Source organism: Dermacentor silvarum, chromosome 2 (genome assembly GCF_013339745.2).
Source record: "Dermacentor silvarum isolate Dsil-2018 chromosome 2, BIME_Dsil_1.4, whole genome shotgun sequence".
In the NCBI taxonomy this organism is placed as follows: domain Eukaryota; kingdom Metazoa; phylum Arthropoda; class Arachnida; order Ixodida; family Ixodidae; genus Dermacentor; species Dermacentor silvarum.
Genome location: NC_051155.1, coordinates 42,803,352 through 42,824,850, shown reverse-complemented (window position 1 = coordinate 42,824,850; position 21,499 = coordinate 42,803,352). Strand labels below are relative to the sequence as shown.

Below are 21,499 nucleotides of genomic sequence, written 5' to 3'. Positions count from 1 at the left end.
AAACGCGGCCACAGCGGCAAGCTTGTCTGGATCGGGTCTGACCCCCTTGGCGCTTACTACATGTCCAAGGAACTTGAGCTCTTCATAACCAAAGTGGCACTTTTCGGGCTTAAGTGTGAGGTCTGACGATCAGATGGCTTCTAGCACGCTCCGTAGGCGGTAAGATGCTGCTCGAACGTTTCAGAGAAGATGACCACATCATCCAGGTACACAAGACAGGCCTGCCACTTCAGTTCAGTAAGGACAGTGTCCATCATTCGCTGGAAAGTAGCCGGGGCTGAACACAAGCCAAAAGGAAGCACTCGAAATTCAAAGAGACCATCTGGAGTCACAAAGGCTGTTTTCTCGCGGTCGCGTTCGTCTACCTCAATTTGCCAGTACCCGCTTTTAAATTGAGAGAAGAAAATAGTGGGCACGCGTAGTCTATAACGAGTCGTCGATACGCGGCAGCGGGTACACGTCCTTTAGTCACGTTGTTGACCTTCCAGTAGTCGACAGAAGCGTAGCGTTCCATCTTTCTTTTTGACAAGAACGACCGGATACGACCACGGGTTGTTGGAAGGTTCGATGACGCCATCGTCAAGCATCTCCCGGACTTGCGTACGTATGGCATAGCGTTCTTTTGCCGACACGCGGTAAGGCTACTGGTGTATCGGGCGTGCGTCTTCGTACGTGATGATCCTGTGTTTAGTGATGGAAGTCTGGCGTACCTTGGAAGAATGTGCGAAGCAGGTCCTGAATTCAAGTAAGACCTTGCGCAGTGCTATCTGACTATCCGTGGACAGTTCGGAATTGATGTCGAGATGACCAGAGACGTGTCTGCTGTCTCCACTACTTCTGACGTGAAACAGTTGTTAACGTTTGCTACTGCCTCTGCAAACGCTAACGAAGTGCCGTGGAACAGGTGTCGGTGCTCGTAACTAAAGCTGGTAACGATGAATTGCGAATGACCAGCACGAATCTGTATAACACTTCGAGCCACGCAAACCCGTTGCTTCAGTAGGTGTTCCAAGTTACTTTCGGCCACCGCTTCACCATCGCGTAAGCCACAGCATGTGACGTCGACGAGGACACTGGCTCATGGAGGAAGCGTTACACTGTCTGCAGAAACACGAAGTACGTCGTCACGCCGTTGGCCGTCTTGCACGTCGATTGCTCGTTCGGCAGAGAAAGTGATACGACGCTCTAGCAGATCGATAATCGCGCCATGCTCCTGCAGGGAGTCAACCCCAAGAATAACGTCGCGGGATCATTCGCGTAAGACAAGGCAGCTCGCTACGAATGTAGATCCTTGAATCTCAACTCTAGTCGTGCAGGCGCCCAGTGGAGTAACGACGTGGCCGCCAGCCGTCCGAATCTGCGAGTTATGCCAGGGCGTGATCACTTTCTTCAGCTGCGTTGCTATTTTCCTGCTTAGTATCGTGTAGTCTGCGCTGGTGTCCACTAAAGCACTAACGGCGTAACCGTCAATAGTCACTGGTATATAGAGCGAAAGCCGGTCGTCCCTTCAGCTGCAGGTGATGTCGGATCGGTATCTTTCCGTAACTGCGTCCGTCGGAGGTCTTCAGCGCTTCGACCGTCAGTGATCTCGCCCCCAAACATGGCCTCAGTTAGTTTTCCCGGCGAGGACTGGTCGACTGCTCAGGAGAATACCGCTGGGGCGGAGGTGAAAATCGTCGCGGAGACGCCGATCGCGACTGCCGCCAGGCAGGCGGTGGCAAGCGCTGCTGAGAGAGGTATTCCTGAATGTCCCGGGGTTGCTGGCCGTATCGAGGGGGGGGGGGGCGGCGAATATGCGCAAAAGCCGCGAATCCCAAGGCGCCTGTATGGGCACTGGCGGTACAAGTGGTCAGCTTCACCGCAGTGGAAGTACAAATGCCGGTGATCGGGTGTGCGCCAAACATCCGACTTCCGAGGAGGCGGGCGTCTGTCGTCGGCGTAGTGAACCGCTTACTCCGAACGATGGGCAAATGGAGCGGCATGAACAACGGGCGGCGGCGTGTATGTACCCAGCGTCGTAGTACGATATCGGTTGCGCCGACTGAACTGACACCGTAGGAGGAGCACTAACGCACAGCGACGGAAAAAGCGGGGCGCTTCAGGGCTTCCGCGTAGGGCACGGGGGTATTCAGGAGGTACTGCCGCTGCATTAGCAGGAGGCAAGGTGTCACGCAGCGCCTGGTGCAGTTCGTCCTTGATAATGCTCGCTATGGAGCTTACCGTAGGTTGCGGCGTTACGGCAGCCTTTTGCAACTCTTCGCGCACTACAGGACGGCTGAGTTCTTACAGACAGTCACCGTTGCTTTCTATGGCCGTGAAAATGTCAGCAGCAGACATGCTCTTCGCTTGCCGCTCATACAGGTTCGAGCGATGCAGACGCATCTTTTCCATGGTCACGGCCTCGGACAAGAACTCCGCGACCCTCTTCGCAGGGCTCCGTACGAGGCCAGCGAAGAGTTGCTCTTTGACCCCGCGCATCAGATGACGTAACTTCTTCTCCTCCGTCATTCTTGGATCCGCTCGTCTGAAGAGGCGCCTCATGTCGTCGACGTACGTGGTAACAGTTTCGTTTGGCAACTGGACCCGGGCCTGAATCGCTCGTTCCGCTCGTTCGTGGCGATCAGCACTGGTGTAGGTTTCCAAAAGCTGACCACAAAACTCGCGCCACGACGTCAGTTGCTCCTCGCTGTTCTGAAACGACGTACGCGCCCCATCCTCCAGGTAGAAGTAGACGTGTCTGATTTTTTCCGTGTCGTTCCATTCGTTCACGGAGGCCACGCGCTCGTATTCGACCATCCAGTCTTCGACGTCTTCGAACACTTTGCCATGAAACGTCTTCGGGATCCGTAAGCTCTCAAGTGTGTACCGTTTCGACATCGTGCTTCCCGTACCGGTTGGGGCGGTTTGAAGGGAAGCGCTGGTCATACTTGTTGATGTGGTGGGAACTGTAGCGTCGACGACTTCTGGGGACAGTCCCCTGATCCTGCGGTTGGCCCGATGCACGGTAGTGTCGACAGGCACTGGATTCGTAGCGCGGATCCTTGGAGGGGTCCGCAACATCCGTGAGGACGCTTAGCCAGCACCTCCACCAGTTTGTCACCAGCCTCGAGTAGTAGTCGTGAAGGTTTAATAACCCGTAGAGCAGCTGGCTTTTGGAAGACGCGACCGTCGGGGCTGGCTCGAGCAGGGAAGAAGCGCGCGGTCTTCTTGTTCTCTTGGGCTCGAACCACTCTTGCCCTCGACCCACTACCTACAGGTGGCCAATGTATGCTACCCCTTCCTGTACGCCCATTGTTTTGCTGGCATAAAGAGCATTTGCCAAACTTTAAAGCTGTTTGCACCAGCTGTTCACCTGAAGAACTTCGAATTGTCGGAAATAAACATCCAAATATGCAGTTCCTTGAAACAGCTGAAAAAGCGTTTGGCATATATGTCGCATGCTCTGGCAGACGGCAGGGCAAATTGTAATCTGTCCGATCATTTCCGGACATGGCATGTTTATTACGGTGGGCCAAAGTGGGAACCTTTGGCAGGCCCTAAGATAGGTTATACATCCAGCCTTACAGCAGAGCTAAGTAGTGCGAGTTACTTGACGGAAACCGTAATAAAGCTTTCCAACCACACAAACAATGAGCAGAAAATTTAGGGCGATTTTCTTATATTAACTTGAGCCTGTGTGATATCTCTTACTTGGGACTTTGAGAGACTAGGTTCATGTTTTCTTGTCCTCTACAGTAGTATTCCTTAGTGATATGTATAACGCTAAAAGTATATTTTAGCGCTTTTCTTTATACTGGTCTTTACAATACCTTCATTTTCATGTTGCTGTATTTTACCTGCTATAGCGTAGGAAGCTTCTGTATCAGAGTTGTGTAGCCAGTCTAGCAACACTGAGACCGGCATTAGCTATAAAAACCAGGGCGCTGCAACATTAAGGGTCTTTGTTCTGGGTGTCAAATAGTCCGCCTGTCGACGCATGGTGTCAGAAATTCACACCCAGCGTCCCGCTAACTGAAACCCCACCATGGAAGCGTTGCCGCCGCCGGAGAGTCTGCTGCTGTCCGAAGCTCCTGCAGAAAACTGGACAAAATTTCGTCAACGAATGCAGCTATATTTCAATGCCACAACGAAGACGCGGGAGCGGACAAATGCCTTGAAGGCAGCTATCTTCCTTCACGTTGCTGGTCAGAAGCCATCGATGTTTTTAACACCTTTCAGCGAATGAGCAACGCGAGGATCACGATGTAATTGCGCAGAGGCTTGCGAAGTACTGTAGTCTGAAGCGGAACGAAACATACGAACGCTATGTCTCTAGAAACGCGCCGCAGCTCGAGGGACGAACCAATTGAGCAATTTTTGAGGCACATCCGCTGAAGTCGCAGAACTGCAATATTGGAGAGCTGAAAATTCAATGATTCGAGAACAACTGGCGTGCGGCACGAAAGACAGCAAATTGAGGGGCGTGACTTCTTCGAGAGCGGGACCTTACGCTAGAAAAAGCAATCGAATACTGTAAAATGGCTTGAAATTGCTGACAGTCAAAACCAAGCTTGGGAGAAAAGCGAAGCCCAGCTCAACGCTGTACGAAAAAAAACAATGGGAACCAAATAGCTCCCCAAAAAGGAATGCCTGTACTGCGGGGGAAAGCATCCACCAAGGATGAGCTGTACTCTATGCCGGAAGACGACTCATCCGACGACAGCTTCATACCCGTCCGGAGCAAGAGGGCGAAGAGAAAGATCGTGAACACATCACCGTCAACTCCTGCGAGTACGACGACTATGAAGTCAAGGCCTGTGCGCTGGCCGCACGTCATCATTTTTATGCCGGAAGAACCCTCAAGCAACCTACGACTGCTGAACAGGCAAGCCCTATCCATTTTTCTGGAATGTGCGGTGCCAGATCAAATTAAACACCATCAGAATAAACCCGCGGAAGAATGTACTCGCCATAGACGTGTACAACGTGAGTGCGCATGGAAAACTTCAAGCAATCAGGGAGCTAGGCGGCATCAAAATGCGCCCCTTTATCCAAATTGACGATAAATCCATAGCAGGTGTAATTTATGACATCGACATTGCCATTCCGAATGATGACTTACCTAGCCTCATCAAGCCGGCAAACGAGGGAACTATCATTACGCAAGTGTACCAAAGTAATTTTCAAGGAGGATTGTACACCATCCCACGTTAAAGTCGGACATTTCCGACATCCGGTTCGACCATTCATCCAGAATCCGCTTCAATGCAATCAGTTGTCTCAGGCTAGGACACGTCAAGGGCGTGTGCCCCAACCCGCTACTATGTCCCCGTTGCGCTGAACCTCATGCAGAAGACCTCATGCAGTGCCACGGTTCTGAAGTGCGCCAACTGTATTGGCCCTCACGCTGCCTCGTCGAAAGACTGTCCCCGCATCAAGAAGGAGAATGCAGTTCTCAAGCAAATGTCCAGAGACAAATCGACCCACAGGGAGGCAGCCGAAGTAGTCCGGCGTCGGCGTCGACGTCGGTACCGTCGTACGTCTTCAAAGAAGGCGCATGCTCGAAGTGATAGTGCCCATTCCACTGCGGCACCACTTAATCGCGCCGCGAAAGGGCCCACCACTTCCACGAAGGAAGCCAAGGAACCTCAGAAGCTCGTCGTCCCACCGGAGCCTTCTCCAGCCATGGATGATGCACCTAAAACAGATCGTCAGGTCATTTCGGTTCTGCGTTCCCTCATGGACGCCATCCGAGCGCTTTTGGTGGACATGGGGACAACATCTGCTCGAAGCGCACTTAAAGTGCCGGACGCCTTAAGCCCAGTGCTTGAATCCCTCAACTAGAAAGTTGGCTACCCATACCCCATCCTTCCAAAAAGAAGTCAGGCAGCGTCCGTCATCCAGTGGAACGCCAGAGGGCTAAAATCACGCCTTTCAGATTTTCGGCAGTTTGTGTACACCAATGTGTTTCCACTCATCGTCATTTGTGAGCCCAACTTGTCGAAACCAATCAGACTGTCAGGGTACGAAGTTATCATGTCTTCAACAAATAGTGCATGCAGCAAAATCATCGTTTTGTTCGTCGTGAAATTACCTATGTTTTGCAACCAATTGCGCCCCACGATGACAATCAATATATATATGTATCACAGTTAAAACGAACAAACTCTCGTTTACTCTCATAGGCGCGTTTATGTCACCTTCAAGCAATTTTGATACGAAAAGATTAGCGGATATGTTGAGTGTGTGTCCTGCCCCATGGGTCATCATAGGAGATTTCAATGCACACCATCCGGCATGGGGAAGTACAAGAACAAATGCAAAAGGACGAAGATTAGCAAGCATCGCCTACAACTATGACCTTACTCTCCTGAACGATGGTAGCCTCACCTTTCTTCGAGGCGTCACATACGGCAGCTGCCTCGACCTTGCTTTCGTCTCCAACTCTCTCGCCAGATGTGTGAAGTGGTTTCCAGATATTGAGACACATGGGAGTGATCACATTCCCACTTATCTTAACATCAAAGGCTTGTCGTCTAGATCTGGTGCACGGAAGACCATTCGGACTATTCAATGGGCCACCTTCAAATCTGATATGGAAGATGCTTGCTGTGAGGGCCTACCATCTGGGTTAGAGCAAACAATTAAAAGTACGATGCAAAACGCCACTCGCATGATGACGATCGCTTCCACGCGAAACGGCTTCGACATAGAATTAGAACGACTACGAGCACTTCGTCGCCGGGCGGAACGTCGATATCGGCGTACAAAATCAATCCATGACCTTAGGGTGGCCAGGAGGATGTAAAAGAAGATTCAGCGTCGTATGGATAGATTAGCATCGGAACGTTGGGCAACGTTTTGCCAGAAACTAGACCCCCGCAAGCCACTGTCTCACATTTGGAAAACGGTGCAAGGTCTGCGTTGCCTTCCGGAGCAGCGTTTTCCATTCAAGGCACTCGCGCTCTTCCAAGGGCAGCAAGGCATCGATGTCACAGAAGACTTTTGTGCGAGGATCGCCGACCAAGCGACTCGTCCAGATCATACAGCCCGAGGTGACGTCCCCCATTCCCGTGATGGCCGCATGGACCTTCCTTTTACAATGGAAGAGATCGAGGCGGCACTAGCTCTCTGCAGGCGCTCTTCATCTCCGGGTCCAGATGGTATATCATACCGAGCCTTGTGCTATCTTGGAGAATCCGCACGGAAAGAATTGTTGAGTCTTTCGAACTCCTCATGGCAGGAGGGAAACGTTCATGACGAATGGAAAGTAAGCCGCCTGGTGCCACTCTTGAAGCAGGGCAAATCCCAACTTGAGCTCACCTCTTACCGCCCAATAGCGCTGGCCAGCTGCGTAGGAAAGATAATGGAACGGATGATCCTTGGCCGCCTGGAATGGTATCTTGAGCACTACAACATTTATCCGAATTCCATGGCTGGTTTCCGACGTGACCGCTCTTCCATCGACAATGTAGTTGATCTCGTTTCATATGTTCAGCACGAAAGGTTCCATAAGCGTTTATCCGCAGCTTTATTCTTAGATGTGAAAGGCGCATACGATAACGTACTACATGAGGCCATTCTCGATGCTCTTGCAACGGTTGGCCTAGGTGGTCGAACCTTTTTGTGGATTGCAAGATACCTATCTGCAAGATCATTCTTTGTGTAAACTGACGATGGCCCGACTACGCGACGCTATACCAGCAGAGGCGTTCCCCAAGGCGGTGCTTTCAGCCCGACGCTATTCAACCTCGCTCTTCTTGTACTTGCTGAATACTTACCAACTACCATCAAGATTTCAATATACGCAGACGACATCTGTGTCTGGACTTCGGCAGTCACACGTCCACAGATACGTGCGCGGCTTCAAAGAGCAGCAACTTTGACAGGGAGCTACTTGTGTAAACAAGGTCTCAGCATATCACCAGAAAAATGCGCACTAGTGGCATTTACTCGCAAACCAATGACGCCTTATGTCATCTCAATCAATGGGCGGACCATTTCCCATGTCAGAACCCACAGGTTTCTTGGCGTAATCATTGACCGAGACCTCTGTTGGAGCCCGCACGTGGCCTACATGAAATGGCGCCTGACAGCAATTTCCCAGTTGTTTAAATACTTGACGGGAAAGACGTGGGGGATGTCAGTAGACGCATTGCTGAACTCTACAGAGCTCTCTTTCTCGGTTTTTAAGAGATAGTGTACCTGTACTGAACAACACTTGCAAGACAAATATTCGTGTTCTGCAGGCAGAACAAGCTCAAGCACTCCGAGTTTGCCTTGGTTTGCCCAGATGCACGTCAACAGAGGCAACTGTTGCGATTGCCGGGGACCACCCGATGCAAACTCACATTACGGTGGAAGCCCTGAGAACGCACATCTGACATTTTACACGTGCCCCCTATCACTACCTTGCAACACTGCCTTCAGACAGGCGCCAAGCATCGTTCTCTAAAACTATCAAGTACAACGACAAACTTCCCTCGGGCTTCACCGCTGCATTTAAACCATCGATGCCCCCTTGGTGTCTTATTAGCCCCACAGTACATCTCAGTGGACCAGGAATCAAGAAAAAATCTGAGCTATCGTCACCTGTGGTGAAACAACTGTCTCTGCTTCTCCTACACGAGAGATATGCGGACAGTGTACATATTTATACTGGTGGTTCCACAAACCTCCAATATTCGTCCGGTGCTGTGGTTGTCCCAGCAAGAACTACTACCATCAGCTTCAGGACTGACCACCCAACGACATCGACATCTGCGGAACTAGCTGCTATTCGCGCTGCACTTTGTTTCGTCAATCGGGAACCACCTCGACAATGGTCAATCTTCAGTGACTCGAAGGCAGCCCTACAATCTGTGCTATCAGCTCTGCATCGCGGGCCATACGAACAGCTCGTATTTGATGTTAGATACCTACTCCATACATCACATGATAAAGGACACCACGTGGCATTTGAGTGGCTTCCAAGTCACTGCGGTGTCATACGGAACGAAGACGCCGATAATGCCACTCGGGCAGCTCTTGACGACACACAGGAAGAGGCCATACCACTCTCACGGTCCGACGCAGCCAGCAGACTTCGAGTGCTTGCACAGGAGATCATGCTCTCTCTATGGTGCACATCAAGCGGCCAGACCAATCGGAGCAATCGTCAATACCACCTGCCCTCTTTGATGCATCTCTGTATGCCAACTGGACTACGCCGAAGAGAGACCACTATGCTTTATCGCTTATGGCTAGGGGTGGCATTCACTAAATCTTATTCATTTCTGATTGGAATGGCCGACAACGCTCTTTGCAATGCCTGTCTTTGCGAGGAGACGCTGGAACACATTCTATGCGACTGTCCAGAATATAATGTTCAGAGACAGTCCCTGGCGTCCGTTATAGCGCACCTTGACAACAGACCAATGTCAGTTGAAGTGATTCTCACATGTCGTCGACGGAAGACATCGCAGCTGAAGGCGACGAAGGGACTACTTCGGTTTTTAAAAGAAACGGGCATGGACAAGCGGCTGTGACAATGATGTCGCGTACCACGCAAGAGTGACGGACTGTGACTGACGATGTGTGTGCTGTGTACTCTCTCTCTCTCTCCGCCCCATCTTTCATTCCCCCTCATCCCGCTCCCATGTGTAGGGTAGCAAACCGCTTGTGCTGAACTGGTTAACCTCCCTGTCTTTCCTTCTCCACTCTTTCCTTCCTTCAACCAAGGATGGGGCAAGACATGCGGCGTCTGACACAAAAAGAATAATTTCGCAGCTTGCTGCAAAGCGCGAAAGAGTGTTCACTAAGGTGACTATCATAACACGCCACAAGAACAAACAGAGGAATCCGATGTCGAGTTTCATGTTTTAGAGGTGAGCGTCAATGATGTATCGAGAAATTTGGACTGGGTAGTCGCCACAAAGCTGGCAAACCATGACGCAAAGCTAAAGGTGGACACAGGCGCGCAGGCCGACCTTCTTCCCCACTCTCTGGTTCTCAAGCTCGGCAAGAAAGTGATAACTCAACCTTCGGCAACGGTGTTGACAAGCTACGATGGTGGTGTAATAAAGCATTTTGGAGTTGTCACGCTGCCGCTCATAATCGGCGAAATCGAGGAGCCAACACATTTTTTCGTCGTCAAGAAAGGCAAGCAAGCACTGTTGGGATTGGACAGTTGTGAACGCTTCGGTCTGATCTCAAGGGCACAGTGCCTGCAAGTTCAAGGACATCTGGAGTCCACGATTGTCAGCGAATTTCCACAGCTGTTTTCCGGTCTGGGATGCTTGACAGAAACTTCCAGCATACGCCTCAAAGAAGGGTCAACGCCAGTTGCGTTGCCAGCATGCCGAGTTCCGCACTTCATTCGAGAGCCAATGCGGACTGAGCTTGCACGCGTGGAGCGACACCGAATCATTGAAAAGGTAGAGGAGTAGAGGAGCCCTCTGACTGAGTAAGACCTCTTGTCGTTGTCCAAAAAGAGAACGGTGGTTTGCGCATTTGCATGGACCCTCGGCACGTTGATCGTTGCTTAAAACGAAAACACTATCAGCTCCCATCTCGAGATGAAATAGAGTCAGAGCTGGCCGGAGCCAAAGTGTTGAGCTAACTAGACGCAAACTGGATTTTACCATATTCCGTTTGACAAGGCGTCAGCAAAAATCTGCACATTCGGGACACCGTACGGTCGCTACCGTTTTTTTAGGCTTCCTTTTGGAATTATAAAAGCAAGTGAAGTCTTTCAGAAGGCAATGAATAACATATTTTATGGCATAGAAGGAACGCGCGTCTACATTGACGATGTGCTTGTGTGGGGTAGAATGCAAGAAGAGCATGACAGGCGTCTCCGTGCCGTTCTAGCTGCAGCGCAGGCAGCTGGCCTAACTTTCAATCGTGGAAAATGCGCTTTTGGCCTACAGGAAGTGCTGTTTCTGGGTGACCTAATTTCTAAAAACGACATCAAACCAGACGCACAGCTGGTAAAATGCGTTGCTAGCATGCAACCACCCGCCTCGAAGCAAGGAGTGCAGCAATTGCTAGGCGCTGTGAATTATTTTGGCAGGTTCATATCAAACTTCTCAGAAAGGACTGGGAACCTGCGCACTTTGCTAAAACGTGATCACTTGTTTGAATGGACCAGTGCGCACGATAGAGAGTGGAAATATCTGTGTGACATCTTATCAACTGCACCTGTGCTAGCAGTATTTGATCCGCCAAGACAGTCCAAAATAACATCAGGCTCGTCGAGTTTCGCGCTGGCGCAGCCCTTCCGCAGTTGCATGGCAACTGGCGTCCAGTTGCCTACGTTCGCGATCGTTGTCAGATGCCAAGTCAAGATATGCCCAAATAGAAAAAGAAGCGCTTGGAATAACGTATGCATGTGAAAGATTATACGATTTTATCATTGGCTTCCACACGACAGTTGAAACAACCCACCGACCCCTTCTCGCAGTTGCCCAAAAAAACTTATGCGACATGCCGCCTCGTCTACAGTGTTTTTTCCGGCGTCTAATGCTTTTTGACATTTCACTGCAGTACGTTCCTGGAAAGAAGTTGCTGTTGGCTGACGCGCTGTCCACGATATGGCAGGCGGCGAGGAGAGCGCCGGTGAACATGTTACTGATGACGTCACAATCCGTGCAACATCAGTGTTAAATAATCTCGTCAGCCCAACGATGATCGACCGGCTGGCCAAGAAACCAAGGAAGATGACTACCTAAGGCAAGTAGTCGAGGTTTTGGAAAGTGGACGCAACGTTACAGGGCCTTTAGCACCTTTCGAAGGGGAGCTAACATGCATCAGTGGTGTACTTCTCCGAGGATCAAAAGTTGTAATGCAAAAGACGCTCAGATAAACAATGTTGCAACGAGTACATGAAGGGCACTTGGGCACAGGAAAATGTAAAGGAATGGCCTTGCTACTAATGTTGTGGACCTGCATGGGCACGCAAATAGCCGAAATGGTATCGAAATGTCCAACGTTCCGGCGATTAGCTTAAAGGCAACCAAGTGAACCGCCGTTGACAACAGGCCACCCCCTCCGCTACCTTGGGCCCCTGTAGGATTTGACCTCTTCCTACACGCCGGACAAACATATCTGGCTGCATACGACGCGTACTCCAACTACCCTGAACTGCAGCCCCTTTCACAAACGACGAGCCGCCATGTAATTGATCAACTTGGCCTAATATTTGCGCGCCATGGAATTCCGCTCGAAGTATGCACAGATAGTGGACCACAGTTTGCGTCACAAAAACTTCGCTCGTTCGCCAGAAGTTGCGACTTCAGGCACATAATTTCAATTCCGGGGTTCCGTCGTTCAAACGGGCTAGCAGAGAAGGGAGTGCAAGTAAGGAAGCGTCTGTTCAAGAAGACGTTGTTTGCCAAACAAGATTTATGCATTGGTATTCTGAACTACACAATGGCACCACTGGAATATGGAAAAGCTCCGTGTGAGCTGCTCATGGATAGAAAGCTCAGGGGACGACTGCCCGATTTTGCTGAATGCCAGGCTCCTGACGTCAAAAAGCACACCCAAGCAAGCCGCGGTCAAAGCATCCCCTGCAACCATTGAATACAGTTGTCTATATACAGTTGTAAACGTTAAGTCTTAATGAATGTGTGAATAGGCTAACAACTAAACCTGCGCCCACACGAAATAAAACAACTGATGTTCCATGATGGATCGTGAGGCAACACTAGCAACAATGCTTCACAAGAACATTCAGTGATACACTTTATAGCTACGAAATGGAAGAAAAAAAATCTTGCTGGCACAATTTAGCTCTGTACCTAAGTTTTTATGTGCACTAGAAGGACTCATAGGTGAACTTTCACTGTGTTCAGTGTCACGTTGTCGACTGCTAGACCTTGTCAATGTCAACGATGAATGGCCACTTCAGTCGGTTTTCTGCAGCATAGCTAAGCGAGATTGGGAGTGGGTGTCAGTTTGGGTTCAGGTTCAAGCTTTTCAGTTTTGTTCTGCTTCAGCTTCGGAGCAAAAAGTAAAATGATTTGAACCGTGAGGGGCTTTCTGAGCCGGTTTGTATGGGTTCAAACGCGTTCAAAGAAAAAAAATATAGTGTGTTTTCGGTTTCCAGGAAACCGTACGGTAGATTTGAAGCTTGTACGTTTTACAGAGCAACGCTGATTAACAAATGAAAAATTGTATATTTAGATAAGAGAAGATGACAAAGAATCGTGTAGAATTTAACCGACTGGTTTCATCTTAGCCGCTTCGAAATAATGGCAGCTGCGCATGCATGCGGGATGTGTACAAAATGAACCACCGAGCTACAATTCAGCGCTTGGGAATGGCATGTTGTTTCCTCACAGAAGGTCGAGCCAACTGTTTTCAAGCTGTGTGCAACGGATGCAGCTGCGATAACAAGCCAGCTATAAAAGTGCAATGATTTCCGAGTGGTAGCGTTCACCGCCGGAAATTCGAAAAATACTGTCGGCGGCGCAGTTAAAAGGAAGCCGTACCTTTCCGACGAGATGAGTTTCGTATCCGAGGTCCTTGAGGTATTGAGGAAGTATCCGTACGTCCGATGGCAACCCCCATGGATCGGCTACGTCAAGCGCAAGCCCCTGCATTCCTGGATAATAGGTGCAAAGAGCCGAGCACGCGATTCAGCCTTTAGGTTTCAAAAGAAAGATATGTATATCTCCGGCCACAGAGCTTTTCAAATGAATCGGAAGGCGATAATGGCGGCTTCACGTACTGCTGCACACTGCTACTCAGATGCAGGGAAAATACATGTATATGCAAGAGTTAAAAGAGTGAACACATATGTGCACTTGGAGCCATACTGAGGTTGCAGGCATACAGCGTCTTCCGGGTAGTGACATACACTTGAGAAGTGTTTTCAGACACATGGAGTTCGCAAAATGACTCGTCATAAGCACATGCACACTCTCACACGAAGCACGCGACCAGTAATTAACAGGTGCATGATCGGCCCAGCAGGTGAGGTCGCAGTAACAGTTTGAAGATCGTTTTTACGATGTTACGAAGCAGGTAACGGTAGGAATATGAGAAAAATGTCGCAGTTTCGCCCGAAAGGCGAAACATCAATCGCGATAGCAAATTAGTAGAGAGTTATTCGGAGTAGGGTTAGTAGTTTTATCGGCTGCATAAACTTGGACACATTCGCTTACTAACTAACAAGCGTGGTGTCAGCGCGCACAAGCAAACATTAATAGATCACACTCAATGACCGAAGACAACCACTGTCAAAACACTGGCAGCACGCGCAGCCGCCGCAGCGAGCGAAGGTTCGTGCGGTCCATCACTTCAACGGAAACTGAGGGGCGAATTCACAGCGCATACAAAGGTCAGAGCCGTGTGGAGATCGCTTGAAGAGACGGTGCGGGTGAGCCCGCAGCCGGGCAAAGTACAAGCGCAGTTGTAGGCAGAGTAGAAGCTGCCCCCCCTCCCTCCCGCGCTGCCTTCCCGCTTTCGTCCTTTCGCATGGGAGACCGCGTGGCCAGTTCCCCTCGCGCCCGGTTGCAAGATACGCATTTGATGCCGCAGCGCAGCGTCGCCCCGCCTCCCCTCCCTCCCATACTATACCCTACCGTACCATACGCCCACGGACTTTCGCGCGACGAAAGTCGCGTTTGCTTTCTGCCGTGCGTTCGCTCTCCGTGATAGCGCGCGTCCCCCGCGCACTTTCACTCGTGCATACGGCGCGCGGCGACGCTTTTATCGCCCTTGAACTTTATACGGAACCTCACGGCGACGACTACGCCAGCAATACGCTTGAAGTGTCTGTATAATTGTTATCGCAATAAAAGCCAGAATGAACTCGTGCAGTGTGCGGAGGAACTCATAAAAAAGAAGTTAATCATAGAACTTTCACGAGATCTAATTCATGGGATCTGTGTCATCTGGCTGATGGAAACAGAAATAAATGGCGTTGCAACGGTCACGTAGGAGGTAAGAAAAAAAAAACTAGTCATGTTGCAAACTGCACATAAAGAACGAGGAACGCTGTCGTGAAAAACAAAACGATGCCAGAACTGCACTACCAACGAAAATTACCAAAAAATAACATGTTCTAAGAACCTCTACAGTAAGAATACAATTTGAAGAGAGCAATGGAAAAGCTTTTACGATGACATATTTGAGCACCAGACCTCACATTGTCTAGGTGATAAAAGAAATCAGTCGCGCTCCAAAACTAGTGGGATTGTCAATTGCCACTGGTCAGGTCACATGATTTAACTCGACATTTTACTGCAACCATTTCGCAAGTTTCCCCATGTCGGTATGCCTTATAACTTATTTAAGCAATGATTTTCAACACTCTCCTGCGACCTACACGCCAAGGGAAATTGCATCCTTAAGGGTGTTTTCTCGTGTTTATAACTCCCCCTGTTACAGCCATAGAAAAGAGCCTTTAGGTTATTTAATACACCCATTCGAAAAGGAGCTTTATGGAAATTGCAGCCTTTTTACCAGTGTGTGTTTTGCTTAAATACACACTAAGTTTAATTTCTCAATACCCTATACTTACGGTCCGTTAAATTTAAAATATAATTAAGAGGTTTTACGTGCGAAAACCACGATCTGATTATGAGGCACGCCGTAGTGGGGACAGACGGACAGACAGACAATGAACTTTATTTTAAGTCCTGAGGAGCGACTCCGAGACCCCCTTACGGTGGAGGAGCCACCGCGGGCTGCTCCCACGTCGGGAGGGACAGGCCGTGCCTGACCGCCGCGTCGCGGGCCCCCTGGATAGCTGAGCGGCGAGGTCGGAGCTCTTGAGCACCTCCACCCACTCTTCTGTGGTGAGATTATCGTGGTCCCCTAACGAGGGACACCGCCAGAGCATGTGTTCTAAAGTGCAGAAGGAATCGCCGCAATCCAGACAATCGGGCTCGAATGAGTCCGCGTACCTGCTGATCCTTGCTAGGCTGGGATAGGACCCGGTCTGCAGTATGCGAAGGGTGCAAGACTGAGGCCTGGAGAGCTTGGTGTGGGGTGGGGGATAGACCCTCCTGCCGAGCTGATAGTGCTTTGAAATCTCGTTATACGCGGGGAGCGAGTCCTTGTGGAGCCCCGCGTCCGCGCCCTCGAGCGGCGTTTCCCCGGCGCGTTGGGTGAGTTCGCGCGCACGTGCGTGGGCCAGATCGTTGGCGTTGGGAACGACGGGGGAGACTTCAGGTCGCATGTGGGCCGGGAACCAAGTGATGACGTGGGGGGAGACGCTCCTGCCGCAAAGAAGGGAGGCCGCTTCCCTCGAGACCGAACACATGGCAAAGGCCCTGACAGCTGCCCGGGAATCCGTGTAGACCTGCGGCCTGCTCACGTCCCGGAGGGCCAGGGCCACTGCGACCTGCTCTGCCAGTGCCGGATACAAGCCCCGCACCGACGCGGCACGACCTCCCGCGTCTCCGCATCGAGCGCGCACCGCCTCTGCCGGATGGCAGTGTAATTGTAGCCCAGCACCTCCAAGATCCGCCTCCCCGCAGGCGAGGAAGAGAGCCTTACGACATGGGCCGTCTGCTGTGCCTCGACAACCTCGTCGAGAGTGTTGTGGACTCCCAGCTGCATGAGCTTCTCCGTGCTGGCGGGAATGGGGATGCCGATCACCTTTTAACACGAAAGTGTTTTATGCCGGGGTCCACCAGGACTTCACTGACGTATTTCCGTCACGGAAATACGTCATAGAACATAATACAAAGAAAGAAACTAGAAGAAAAAGTTCCACAAACATGCAAAATTTGGAAATCGAACCCACGACCTCTCGGTCCGCGACGATAGATCGCCGAGCGTTTAACCCATTGCGCCACAAACGCATTTGCAGAGAGCTACACAGACGCGCCTTATATATCTAAAGAACAGACCACACGTACGCTTGCAAACGCGCGCGAGCTCGCGTCCGCGCGCCCACGCATGCGCAGACGGTGCGGCACGGCTCGTACGCGTCGAAACGCGGCGCGATCTCGCTGATCAGCTCCTCAGTTATCGCGCGCCTGGGCTGCCTCGCGTCGGCGCGCCTGGCTACGCAGCGACGGCGCGGTACATTCAACTCTCAGTTAAGCAGAATTATACCATGCAAGAAAGTGCTTCTTCTTCACTTTTTGGGCTGATCTAACAGCTCCAAACAGATAAAAATTACGTTTATAAATATCGAAGCATTTTGAAGCACTGCCAACAACGAAATACGAAGTGGCGTCTGCCAAGGTGTAAACAAGTGATGCCAGTGAGCGCGCGCTGTCGCGCGTATTTGTGGATGCAAAACGCCATTCCTCGCTAGGCGCGGCAACCGCAAGGCGCGTAGACGCGAGCTTACGCGCGTCCGCAAGCGTACGTGTGGTCTGGGCTTAACACTCCTCCGTGTACCCGCGCTCTTGCTCGGGGTGGTGCCGCCGCCTACGAGCAGAAAAGAGAAGTACTGCATTATGACACTAACGCGCACCGACAGTGAACGCTTCGGTGGTCTCAGCACTACGACTCCTCGATGCCAGCATTCGAAGGGACGCTGGCATCAAGAAGCACTACCAACGCCACCTAGGTGGCGTTCACCGTACTCAGCACAGCGGAGCGTGGCCTCCGCAATTACCTCTGAAAATGTTTCTGAAGTTGATCGCGGAGGCTGCAATTACGACGCGCTGTACGCGCTGATTTGACTCGGTGACGATTCAGTTACGTGCTTTGTCTTGCGCGTTGTATTAGTGTGTCAGTTACCTGCTTCGTCTTTCGCGTTGTGCTAGCGTGTGCAGCGTAGTGCAGCTTCCATATGCACGACGGTTGCTCATGGTCATCGACGTTGGTAGTCGTGATGGAGGAGACGTGCCACCAGGCGTCAGCGTGGGTGCATCAACGCCTAAGCGCGCTTTAGCCACAAGACACCAATAGACATTATATATCAATGTGCAATAAACATTACACTACTTCTGTGAAGACACGTTTCACTTTCGTGTTCTATACCGATTCCTATATAAGAGGGATCAACCACATTTTTTTGATGCTCTTGCGCATCAGCACTTCGAGCTTTGCCCTCTCGTATCCGTGCCAGTGATTCGCGGCGCCCACGAACGTGATGTGGCTGATTAGGAAGGCGTGGTACAAACTGAGGAGGTCGTCCTCCGCCAGCCCTCCACGACTGTTAGACACCCTAGAGATGATCCTTGCCATGTTGTCCGTTTTGGCGGCTATACGAGCTATCGTCTGTCCGTTACAACCATTTGCCTTGATGAGCACACCGAGTACGCGGATGACCTCCACCTTGGGAATGACCTGCCCTATGGCCGTGCGAATGGAGATGTCCACCTTTTCGAGATGCACCTGTCCCTTGCGGATGCGCCCCCTCCTGATCGGTCGATGCAAAAGGAGTTCGGACTTCGACGGAGAGAGCCGGAGCCCAATGCCCGCCAAGAAATCCTCCGTGCAGCTCAGGGCCGCCTGTAGGGATTACTCGACTCTGCCTTCAGTGCCTCCATCGCACCACACCGGGATGTCGTCGGCGTAAAGAGCGTGATAAACGCCGTCCACCTCGGACAGACGGGCGGAGAGACCGCGCATGGCGACGTTGAAGAGAAGTGGCGAGATTACCGACCCCTGAGGGGTGCCCTTTGCCCCCAGCTCGAAGGGATCAGACTTTACCTCGCCCACCTTGAGAGTGGCGCGCCTGCCCGGAAGGAACGAACTGACGAATCCGTGAAACTTGGATCGAAGATCCATGTCCTTAGCGGAATCGTGGATGTGCCTATAGGAAATTTTATCGAAGGTCTTTTCAAGATCCAGCGCTAGGATACCCCTGACGTCTCTGGCGTCCCTATCGATGATCTGGTGTTTAATGAGTTACATGACGTCCTGAGATGACAGGGGCGGACGAAAGTCCACCATGTTGTAGGGGAAGAGTTCGCGTTCCTCAATGTACCTAGATATCCGGTTGTGAGTGACGTGTTCCGCGACCTTTCCCACGCACGAAGTGAGCGAGATTTGTCGCAGGTTGTTTAGTCCGGGGGTCCGACCTGCCTTTGGAGAGAGAACTACCGACGCGAGCGTCCAGTCGTCCGGAACGTCACCCGAGTTCCACATGCGATTGATCTCGTCCGTTAACGTGCCGATGGCCTTTTCGTCCAGATTGCGAAGAAGCCTGTTCGAAATTCCGTCTGGCCTCGGGGCCGATCGGCCATTCAGAGCAAAATGCGCTTCCCTGATCTCATTTTTAGCGAAATGAGCGTCGAGTTCCTCCCGGTAGCGGGGATAGTTCGCGTCGCCCGAGGGGCCTGTAGGTAGGTATCTGTCGGCCAACCACTGGATAATGTCCCGCACGGTGGAGCCTTCCCGTTTGGCTTCGTGCAAAATCCTGTCCATAGCTAGTGTCTGGTTGGACTTGGAGACCGATTCGTCTAGGAGCTGCTTCAGGAGGTTCCACTTGCCTCCGGTGCGCATTTGCCCGTCGACCGAGTTACAAAGTTCGCCCCCCCCCCCCCCCCCCCCCCTGTTGCATAGCGAGCGTGCGACAGTGTTCCTCAATGGTGCGATTTAGTTCTGCTATCCTCTTACGCAGTCTACGATTGAGCCTTTGCCCCTTCCACCTGACCAGCAGAGCAGCCTTGGCCTCGAGGAGGTGAGTAAGACGGCTGTCCATCCTCTCCACCTTGAGGTCCATGCGGACCGACTTGGTGGCGGAGTCGACGTCCTTCTTTAATTGTAACAAACATTATTTAAAGTCTGTGGGATCCGTGGTATTTCCTTTCCTGATTTTTCGAAAGAGGTCCCAATCCGTGACCCTAAATTCGCGGGAGGAAGGGGGCTGCTCGCTCGACACCTCGAAGGAGGTAGCCAGGATGAAGTGATCGTTACCCAACTTCTCGTGCAGGCTACTCCACCAGGCGGATCCCACCCCCTAGACGATAGTGTGGTCAGGCATGGAGTCCCTGGTGATCGAAGTGCCCGTTCTGGTGGGAAAGGCCGGGTCAGTCAAGAGTACGAGGGCGTGATCGGCGGCCGTTTGCCAGAGGTCTTTCCCCTTCGCAGCCCCACTCGCAGTGCGGGGCGTTGAAGTCGCCCGCGACCACCAGCGGGGAGCCCGCCGCCAGCCCCGTGGCCTTCGCCACGAGAGACGGGAAGCGGTGTCTTTGGTACCTGGGAGAACTGTATATGTTAAGAATAAAGATATTGGATTTTAGCCACGCGTTGGGAATGATTTAGATTAGCGAATGCTCGACCTTGCTATGATCCATGCGCATGGAGTGTACGACAAAAGAACATCGCTTGTACACGAGGAAGCAAATGCCCTCCTGCCTGCGCCAAAGACTGAGTGAGACCTGTAACCCTGCAGCGAAACTGTCTCTCTAAGAGTGTCCTGTAATAAAATGAGGTGCGACTTACGCTCACGTGAACAAACGAACTGCTGCAGGACTGCCTTTTTTGGCAGGAACCCGGCGCAGTTCCACTGCCAGATTAGGAATCCGTTATCCTGACCCGTCATGTTTGGAGCTTTTGCTTGGCCTTTCATAGGGGGGAACCGCGTCTAAAACCCTCCGTTTCTGAGGGTAGTCCATTTCTAACCGCACCCGAGTACCCGGGGGTTGACTCTCCCAGAGCGACCCTAGTTTCGAGGGTGTTGACCCTGCTCGTGAGAGCAGCCACCTCTTCTACTAAGGTTATGACTGATCTTTGGAGGCTTTGGACCGACTCCATAACTTCCTTCATGGAGTTCCTAATCTCGCTCTTGAATTCCTCGAGGTCCCCTTCTCCCTCAACGGGGTCCGCGAGGGCCCGCTTCTTGGCGGACCGCGATGGCTCCTGCATTTCCGCGGGGAGCTCCCTGGGGGCCTGCGCGGGCGGCACAGCCGAACCTGACTTTCGAAAGGACTCGAACTCGGCGCTGAGCTGCTGCAACGTAGCTCTGAGCTGCGCATTCGCCTGCTCTAAGTGTGCGACTCTTGGATTGCTCGGCTCTGGCGGCGAACCCTTCTTTACCCTTGGAGTCTTCTGTTTAACTCGATCGGCCCAGGCGGTCTCCTGGATCCTGACTCTCGAGTGAGAGCGCCCCCTGGAGCTGCAGCGCCCTCTGGACCGGCTGCTTCGGCCGATGATGATGATTATTGGCATCCCCTTTGAAACGGGGCGGTGAGAAATAGTCACCTAGCCTGCTTGATTTTATCAGGTATGCTATACATGTTCTTTATCTAGCATTTTGTATACCTGTCATTATTCTTCTTGTTTTTCGAAAATTTACCCTGTACCGCTACCTATAATTTTAAAAGATTAGGCCTGATCCATCTTTTACCTGCTTTTTTTCCACCAGTATTCTAATCGTCTCTTGCTTATCTCTACGGCTGATCTGTTGATGTTTCTTTCCACTTTAAACCCGAGCGCTTCTGGGAGTTGCACGTTACCTGTGGATCTCGCTGGGTGGATCCCGTCGCATTCCATTAGGATGTGCTGAATGGTCGCTGGATCTTTACTGCAGCATTCACATGCCTCATCTAGATCGGACTATTTGCTCCGGTATGTTTTGGTTCTTAGGCAGCCGGCTCCAGCCTCAAATATCAAGGCA

General features: G+C 51.5%; 1 protein-coding gene across 1 annotated transcript in view; it reads right to left on the bottom strand.

The window, feature by feature from the left end:
* Nucleotides 1-21,499, bottom strand: part of LOC125943406 (arylsulfatase B-like) — a 79,972-nt gene that overhangs the window by 46,832 nt on the left and 11,641 nt on the right. Inside the window, exon 3 of the mRNA XM_049662700.1 lies at nt 13,455-13,567. Within this exon, the coding sequence (XP_049518657.1) occupies nt 13,455-13,567 (113 nt within the window). The remainder of the gene's footprint in view (nt 1-13,454; nt 13,568-21,499) is intronic.